General features: G+C 46.9%; 1 protein-coding gene across 1 annotated transcript; it reads left to right on the plus strand.

The window, feature by feature from the left end:
• Positions 1-7,125: 7,125 nt before the first annotated feature.
• Positions 7,126-8,491, plus strand: LOC126622114 (predicted GPI-anchored protein 58). The gene is made up of 2 exons (XM_050290773.1): positions 7,126-8,025; positions 8,321-8,491. Exons 1-2 carry the CDS (start codon positions 7,444-7,446, stop codon positions 8,489-8,491), a joined length of 753 nt encoding a protein of 250 aa, XP_050146730.1. The 5' UTR covers positions 7,126-7,443.
• Positions 8,492-9,038: the final 547 nt, after the last annotated feature.

Consider the following 9,038-nt stretch of genomic DNA (forward strand, 5'->3'; position numbering starts at 1 on the left):
GTATGATTTTATGGTACGTTTTATCAAACATTTATTGGAAAATTGGATTCATGCTTTATCAAATACCATGCTTTATCAGAGTTACATTCTTTGAAGGAATTATGATTATATATTATGAATAAGTTTTATGATATGATGTTTGAGTTACTGAGCTCCGATGAGATATATTTTGGAAAGTTATGTTCATGTTTTTATGTGCTTATCTAGTGGTTATTCATACGATCTGTCTACGGGCAAATGATACTGCCTAAGGGCGAATGAAGATTTGTTCTGCCTACTGGCGATTGATATCATTATATGGCTCGGTCAGATGATGTAGGGCTTACGGGTGAATGATAATGCCTTCAGGCAATTTTGAAACCACTACTAAGCACACTATATATGATATATGTTTTATGAAGTTTTATGGCATGCTAGGGTTTTCGGAAAACCTATTACATATTATGCTATTGAGTTTTCATAAACTTTGGGGGTTAGTACATTGAAGAATAGCTGTTTTAGTATTACTTATTTATCAACTTGGTTAACTCATGTTTTGTTTTGCGCCCCCTCAGGACTTAGAATTGAGGCGTACAATCCGGATGCCAAGGCATTCCCGCATCAATATCTTTATGTCCTCTCGGTGTAGGACCCTTTCCTTTGTTCATGCATTTGTGTAATATTCCACCTTAAATGTTTTGGATTAGTTGTATGCTCTGAACATGTTCCACAATTGCATATTCACTATAGTTTAATTTACAAGTTTTATTTATGTTCGTTCTTTCTTCATAGTTCTCATGCATGTTAGTATGGCTTCGTCACCTTCGGGTGTCGGCCAACATGTGCTTACCTCAATGTTTGGAGAATATCAGGGTTGGGCGTGTTAATTTGGTATCAGAGTGAGGTTTGTTCAGAGCATACTTAGGATCTTCTGTTACTTTAGTAGTGTGTTGGTCATAACATCATTTGGATGTCACGACTTCCGAATTTGGTGCAATTCGGCACAGTTGTGCAAACCTTTCTCTGTTTGAATTGTCACCTTCTGGTTGAAATACAAGAATTCGTGTCGGGATTGTGCCTCATCGGTAACGAAATGGTTTGTTGGACGACTTTCAACATCGGACCGATACTCTGCAACATGCGTTCCTTAGGAATTATGGGCAGAGTCGATTTTACATTGAAGTGACGTGAATTAGAAATTTTAGTAAAAGGAAGCCTCGTTAAGACTAGATGATGGCGATGCTACTCTGTGACATACATTACTTAGGAATTGTGGGCAGAGTCGAATCTACATAGAAGTATTGTGAAACGGAAAAATCTTAGTGGTTTAAGTTTGGAGATCTAAAACGGTGATTTTACTTTGTGACATGCATTCCCTAAGAATGGCAGGCAAAGTCATATCTATATGGAAATTGTTCGAAACATTCAAAGTGCGTGTTAGAGAAGGCAAGTAAGCAATAGTTGTCGTGAAGTTTAGTAAGTGTTAGTTGGGTGGGATCGAATCAATATTCTCGGACTTGTTGTTGCCATCGAGCGAATTCGTGTGGACCCTCAAAACAATTCTCGACAATTGTTCTTTCGTTAACTTTCTTGCTTTCTCCAACTTCGAGGTCAAGTTCACTAAACATCGGCAGTCAGCTTTACACCAAATTCTTCGAACGTTGATTTTGTTTAGATTAAATCCTTTCTTGGGAGACTCTTTTGTAGCAAACGCTACTCTCATCAATTTCCAAAAAGGGTTACGACCGTTGGAAATTGAAAATCCTCACAAGGTGTTGTGAAATGAGATGTACCTTTAGTCTTGTCACTTTCGTTCAGCAATTCTTAATGATTCTTTGAGCATAGCCCTATTTTCTTTTTAGCTACGAAACCAGTCAATTTTGTTGCGATGTTGAGGGTGAATGTAGTTTCTGGCAACAGAAGTATTGTCTTACTTGATAATTGTTCTTATACTTTTCGACGATAAATTTCGAATTCTACGGTGATATTTTATTAAATATTTGGTTGCACGCTGATGCAGCATGATCGAGTAACGCATGTTCATCTTGACGATTGGAACCGCATGAGTAAAACATTCTATCTACGACCTAAGCTGGTAACCTTTTTCCTTTGTTGTAAAATCTGGTGGCATTTTCTCTACAGCGAGAAATGTTGCATCTTTTCCGACCAAGAAGTTGTTTGCACCTTTGTGACCAAGAAGTTGTTTGCACCTTTGAGTACCATCTTGGTTAGGCAAATGCTATAGCTAAATGCTCTTAGTTAGAAATCCCCTAGATTTCTTACCTTCATCTAAGCTACCCATGTCTCATTATTGTTTTCCCTTCAAGGATTTGGCCTTACTTTGGCATCCGATCCACGGTGAGTATTGTCGGCTCACTTCTTAGTCAAACATGTATCGGTGGATTTCAAGTAGGAAGCCCAAGAGTTTGATCAGTAACGTGTGAGTTGAATGAGCGAGTGTCAGTTGACATGAGACGAGATTTGAAAGTCCAAGGAGTTGGAACTCTGTTGATAAGAAACAAATTGCTTTAGCTTAAGGGCGATGAAGCTATAAAAAGGAAAATTCTTAATAAGGCTCACGTTTCAGTGTATGTCATGCATGCTGGTAGTACTAAATTGTACCACTGTTTCCGTCAATTTTAGTACTGGTTTTGTATGAATGAGATATCACTGAATATGTGAGTAAACGTCTGTTTTATTGGTAAATGGAAACGGTGAGATGGAAACCATCAAGCTTATCTCACTTTCTTTCTATTCTTGTTTGGAGATAGGAAGAAATTCCCATGGTTGTCCTTGGGTTGTTGATGACCCACCGGGGATGCGAATGGAGGCGGGTGAGTGTCACCATAGATTTTTGGTACAAACCACCTTGTACACGTGGAGACTATGATGATGTGTCGATACTTATTGGTCAACTCACTCAGCGTATTATCTACCAGTCTATGAGGACTATACTTTTGACCATTTGGTAGAATTCTTCATCTTAGACTTTGTTTGACTGATGTCTTGATTAACATGGCATGAGGGTTTCTACAAGCAGCACTGTATAGACAGTATAGTTATGCGAATTGGTTTTCGAATGTTTAAATTTTTGTTCTGGGAACTGTGTGCTTCTGATGTTGTCGACTTGGTGTTGGATAAATGGTAATTTTGCACCTTTGAGAATTGCTACTTGTTTAGCGAGACAACAATGTGTTAATGATATTACGGGCTACAGACCGTGATATTGATAGCTTATTCGTTGGGTTCGTTGAGCAAGTGGGTTGGTAGACCGGTTGACGATAGTTGTTACTATTTGGTTATTGTTGGGGCTCGACCCAAAGACACACACCTATTCTCGAAGTACATGACGTTACGAATGCTTGGGTGAGACCCGCTTTCATTTTTGGTTTTAATTCTCAGTGCAAGTATTTTAACTTACTTATTATAGTTATATTTGTATTTTTTGACGTTGTCTAGTATGTGTACATATTCTTGAACTTATATTATATATTTTTTACTTTATATCTTTATATAGTATGATTCTACTTTTATACAGATGGGGAAAGAAGGTATGAGCTTAGAGGCATAAAAGAGGAATCATTGCAACCCGATCGCAACGGGTGGCATATTCTCTTTGATTTAACAACTCTGACTTGATTTCATCTTTATACATATATTATTTCCTATCTTTGAGTATTTATGTATATTACGTTATTTCAAATTTCGGGACGAAATTTTCTTAATAGGGGTATATTGTAAAGACCCATCCCAGAATTTACGGAACGAAAGAACAATTTTGTAATTTCACTATGGTTGGGGTTAGATATTTTGAAATGTTGCTTTTTGGGTCTTCAATTGTGTGCCTTGTGGAGCCAACTTATTTTGGTTTGTCCCCCGGCCCAAATCCTCCATCTCTCTCTTCCCTCACAACTCTCTCTCTCTCTTTCCCTCACATATTTCTCTTATTCCTACTTAGTCCCCCGACTCCCCCTCTCTACAAGCTCTCACTCTCTTCTCTGAGTTCCACTCACACAACCACAACCACAACCACCCCAAACCACCACAACCTAGACATTGGATCTTGAACCCAAAGCCAAACGTGGAACTCCGTGGCAATCTGTTGACCCTAGAAATTACAAAGCCTACGTGGCGCGCAGGCCGAGTGTATTCTAAGCTAACTACGTCCTTCGGTGATTGCGGGGCGTGCCAACTCGTCGGCCGAGGCTCGGCCGAGGAGTAAATTTGATGATGTTGCGTTGGGTCGCGCTACTGACTTCTGCGTCTTGCGATTGCGGCCGAGAAAGGAACACGTCTCGGCCTCTTGGGTTCTCGAGCCTGAAGACAAGGCTGCTACTCTTACAAAGTTCACGAACCGAATTCGGCTTTCAATGTGCCGAATGTAATAACTGTAACACCTCACTTCGCCGAGAAGGCTAATGAGATGACCTCGACCAATAAGGATTCGAAAACCCTTCTCGACCAAGACTTGGATAGGTAATTGACCGTTCTCGCCGCAGTGCTGTTGATGCCAACGGAAGATACTGCGAGACCGACCAATTCCACGGTGACAGAGCTATCTATGCCGACTTAAGATATCACCGGTTGCTTCCACAGTGCTGTTGATGCCAACGGAAGATGTGTCAGCGAAAAAGGAAAAGAAAAAGATCTCAAGTTGTGAGAGTTTGCGCAGGGCAATTTTGTGGGGCTTTTTCCTGATGCACAACTTCCGCTATTTATAGCACTGGACCCTGAATCTGAGATAGAATCCTATTCAGACTAGGTTTTCCCTCTCCGGATCAATATCACCTCGACCAGTCCTATTTTCATTAGGATTGTGAACCTAGTCCTTATTCGAGCCCTATCCGCTTCTAGGTTGTTAATCCTGCCGAGACTCCCTATTGTATCAGGACTCGGCTTGTCATTGCATTTTGACCTAACCGGCCTAGGTTTGGAAGCCCACAAGCTGAACGATCCATGGTCTTCTTGTCGCAAGGCCTTCCGGGCCGAGAATGATTCTACACTCGGCCCAAACTATTATTTTGGGCCCAAACATTGCCCCCTCGCTTCTGAGGTCCTCGGCCTGCAATCTTCGGCCGAGTTCCGGCCTTGAAGAAGCGAATCTACCATTCAGAATCCTCATACCCGAGTTCCAAGGCGCATTTATTGAGCACGATCGCACGATCTTGATCCTGCTAACCTACTCGCCACGTGGCGTCCTCTAACATGGCCAATCCCACATAATGACGTCTAAGGCGTGCGGCAGCCTGAACCGTCTTGCCATCATGACCATTATCTCAATCCGCGAGCCACTACCTCAGTCCGTGAGCCCATTTGTCATCGTGCGGTCGTCGAACCGTCTTTTCGTCATTAATTTAGCCGTCACACGCAATCGTGCGCCCCCAAAACCCTAAAACCTTCGGTCTTCTCAACCGTATTTCCCAAATGTTCATCATGATCAACAATTCCTTCGGTCGATTTTGCCCTTTGTTTTGAATTTCGAACGATTGCTCTTCCCCCCACAACCTCCATAAATACCGAAATTTCCTCATTTGTACTTCTACGCTCTCAAACTTCCCGAAATTCTCTGCCATTGATTTCTAGTGCCTCTCCTATTCCGAGTCTTCGTCTTTAAATCCCCAACCCAGAAAACCCTTTTACTCCGTGCTTCTTTCTCATAATGGCATCCTTCATCTCCAAGCTTTCCAGGGAATGTGACCAACATCAGAAGATCCTTGATCGGAGCTCGATCAAGACCATCCGGTTTGAAAACGACATGAACACCCAGTACCAAATCCTGGGTCCTCTCTTCAAGGCTACAATATCGCCGACTATCATCGGCCTTCTACAGGAGCACTGCCTAAAACCCTTGCTTCAAGGGTTTGAATGGTCGCGATGGGATGCGGCTAAACCCCAGGGCTCCTGGCCCTCGACGACCACATCCTGGGCAGCCTGGGTCGTTCGAATGGAACGACTCTTCGGCGAGCAATGGAAGGCCCTTGGCATCTACGACGCCATCCTCCTTTCGTCCATGGAAATTGTCCCCGACAAGGAACTTCTCCAAGCCGCTCTGTGCTTCTGGTGCTCGGCCACCAACACAATGGTCCTCCCTCTGGGTCCCATTGGTCCCACCATCCTGGATATTACTGCCATTCTGGGGACTTCGGCGACCGGGATCCCTGTCGACGCGACCCTCTCTGGGCATCCGTCGAATATCGACCTGAAAACGCTCTTCGACCGTCGGGCCTTCGAGACCTTGAGCCGTGACGGTCATATCTCGTCGAAGGAAGATATTCAGAAGCTCCACAAGAACTTCTGTAATTACAACACCCTCTATCTTCACTTCGCCGGCCGAGGAGAAGAGGACCTGCGAGAGGGAGAACATGAAGCCTTCCTCTTCTACTGGTACAACAAATACATTTGTTGTACCAAGTCAAACAAGTGTTTGGTCGAGAACATGCCAGTAGCCGAAGCCCTGGCTAGTGGTCACGTCTTGGCGCTGAGTTCCAACATTCTCGCCCAACTTTTCCGCTGCCTGGCCGAGGCGACCCTCCAAAAGGTCGACCCGCACCAGAATGGTCCTCTCTGGGTCTTCCAACTCTGGTTGCAGGTATACTTCGCCTCCCTTCGGCCGGCCATAGCCGAATTCTCACCAACAGAGGCGCTTGGGTCTCAACTGGCCTCTCGACCGACACCTCCCCATCAAGCCGAAGAGGTATTTCGGTACCTCTTCGCTCTCGACGACTTCTCCAACGACGAGTTCCTAATATGTCGTCGTCGAAACTATCCTTCCTCCATCAGGCTGCCTATCTCCCCATGGAGCGCGGAGGAGGACGCCGATCTCCGTCAGACCTGGGGGTCGTTTGTGCTTGCCCGCGACCTCCCTCTCGGCTGCGATGGGAAACGGTCAGGATGGGAAGTATATCATCCGAACTTCCTCGCCCGACAACTCGACTACCTTCAAGGCTGCCCTATCCCCCTTCTCTCCTCCCGAACGGTCCTAAGCCGTGGACGTGAACCTCGTTCCTCTGAGAAGGAATGTAGAACCGCCGTGAAGGAGTTCCAAGAGCGCTGCCAAAAATTCCGCCTTCGACCAGCCACCCCGGAAACCCAATGCACCAACACCTTTGGTGAGTGGTGGGAGAAATACACCCAGGAATTCTTTGGTGCGCCGGTCGAAGACGTGCTTAGCAGACTCTTCAGTGACCGGCCTAAGAAGGCCTCGGCCCCTCATCCTCAAGGTACCGGTTTCATTTTCTTCCTTTCCATCAACCTTGCATATTGAGTTGCCTTACTGAATTGTCTATCTTTTTAGGTAGTCGGCCTTTGAGAAAGACGGAGGCAGTTGCCGCTGCCACGACCGGGAAAAAATCGGTCGTGGCCCAAAAGGACAAACCCGCTGGTAGGGCCGTGCTGATCAAACGGCCTCGCCAAGAGGCCGAGCCGGCTGTCGAGCCTTCCCCGCCAGCCAAGCGGGTCAAACAAATGGCGAAGAAGGGTGCCCGGGAGATCCACGTTATCTCCAGTCACACGACGACTCCCAGTGCTTCTTCTCCCGCCGCCGGCCATTCTAGGGTCGAGAAACAACCGGCCTCGGCCGCAGAGACGACCCCAGCGCGGCCTGCCTCTGTGGCCGGCGCATCAGTTATACCTCCCTCTGTCGAGAAGGCACCTGTCTCACAACAGGCGGTTTCTACGACCGAGGGAACCTCTCCCAAGAATCCAAAGCCCTCGGTCCTTGTGTTGGACGAGAGCGAGGGGAGCGACGAGGTCCCGCTGGCGCACCGTCCTCATACTCGTCGACAACCTCCTCCAATACCCGAGATGGCGGTTCAAACCGGCCCCTCCCCGGCTAATCGTGGCAAGCGCACGGTCGAGGAACCGATCCCGGTGCCCGAACCTCTCGTTCCTTCTCAGGACCAGGGCGTCCCTGCCTCCTCTGAAGCAGCTGCGCCAGTCGGCCCATCGGCAGCCGACCGGGGCAAACGGCTGCTCGAGGAACCCGAGGCTACGGCGGAATCGCCGGTCCATCCCCAAGACCAAAGCTTCCATATTCCTCCACAGGAGGTTACCTCGGCCTTTGTAAGTACCTTCACTCGTCTCCTCCTGATTACTTTTCCGCTTTAGACCTCTAAACAAAGAAAATACCAAATGTCAGGTGCCTGTACATTCTTTTCACCGTCAATTCTATGCGCCGAAGGGCGTTATCTATATTTCCTGGCCGCCTCAGTGGCCATCAAACGTAGATAACCTCCATCGGCCGTGTGAAGTGAGAAGCAATCTGAGACACTGGGCTCGGCCATTGAGTTCTTTAGGTTCGAGCAACGATCCTGGGGACATGGCCGAAGTCTCCTCTCGGCAGGTTAAAACACGACACCTTCTTGCTATTCTTGTCATGACCTCCTTTAAACTTAACCTTATTTATTTGTGCAGGCTTCATGGGAGGTTGAATTCAAAGCCCTCCTCTCCAGCACGATTGCAGAGTCCGGCCCTTCGGCCGCTCCGACTGATGCTGCCGATCCAAGTGCCCTAACCCAGCTGCGAGAAGTCCTAGCGCTCTCATCATCGCAAGTTCTTGAGCGCAACGGTCTCGATTTGCTCGGCGTGTGTCTGAACGACCTTGGAGCCGATGGTCGCCTGAGCGGAGATGCCATTGTCCGGGCATCGTCTGCCTTGGAGCGCGTTCGGGAGACATTTAGTATCTTCCAGACTGCTCTGAAGGCCGAACAGGACCTGCAAGCCGCCATGGCCGTTCAAGACACCCTCCGTCCGAAGATTGACGATCTACGGGTAAAAGGAGAAACGTTAGCCGAGCTCGACCGTCAGATGGCCGAACTAGCAAAACGCCGGTCGGCCATTGCTTCTGAGCTTGCGAGGGACTTCGAGTCAGGCGGGAAGGATCGCCTAACTGAGTATGCGGCGGCCAACAAACGAGTCGAGTGGCTGAAGCTGGATAAAAAGAATCGGCAAGCCGAAGTCATCATGGCCGACGTGCGGTGGTTGGAGTTGAAGGCTCTGCTCAGCACTCTTCTTCCCTCTTCTCCTTAGATGTATTTGAATGTAAACCAACCGTCCTACTC

The sequence above is a fragment of the Malus sylvestris genome, chromosome 5, assembly GCF_916048215.2.
Source record: "Malus sylvestris chromosome 5, drMalSylv7.2, whole genome shotgun sequence".
NCBI classification, from domain to species: Eukaryota; Viridiplantae; Streptophyta; class Magnoliopsida; order Rosales; family Rosaceae; genus Malus; species Malus sylvestris.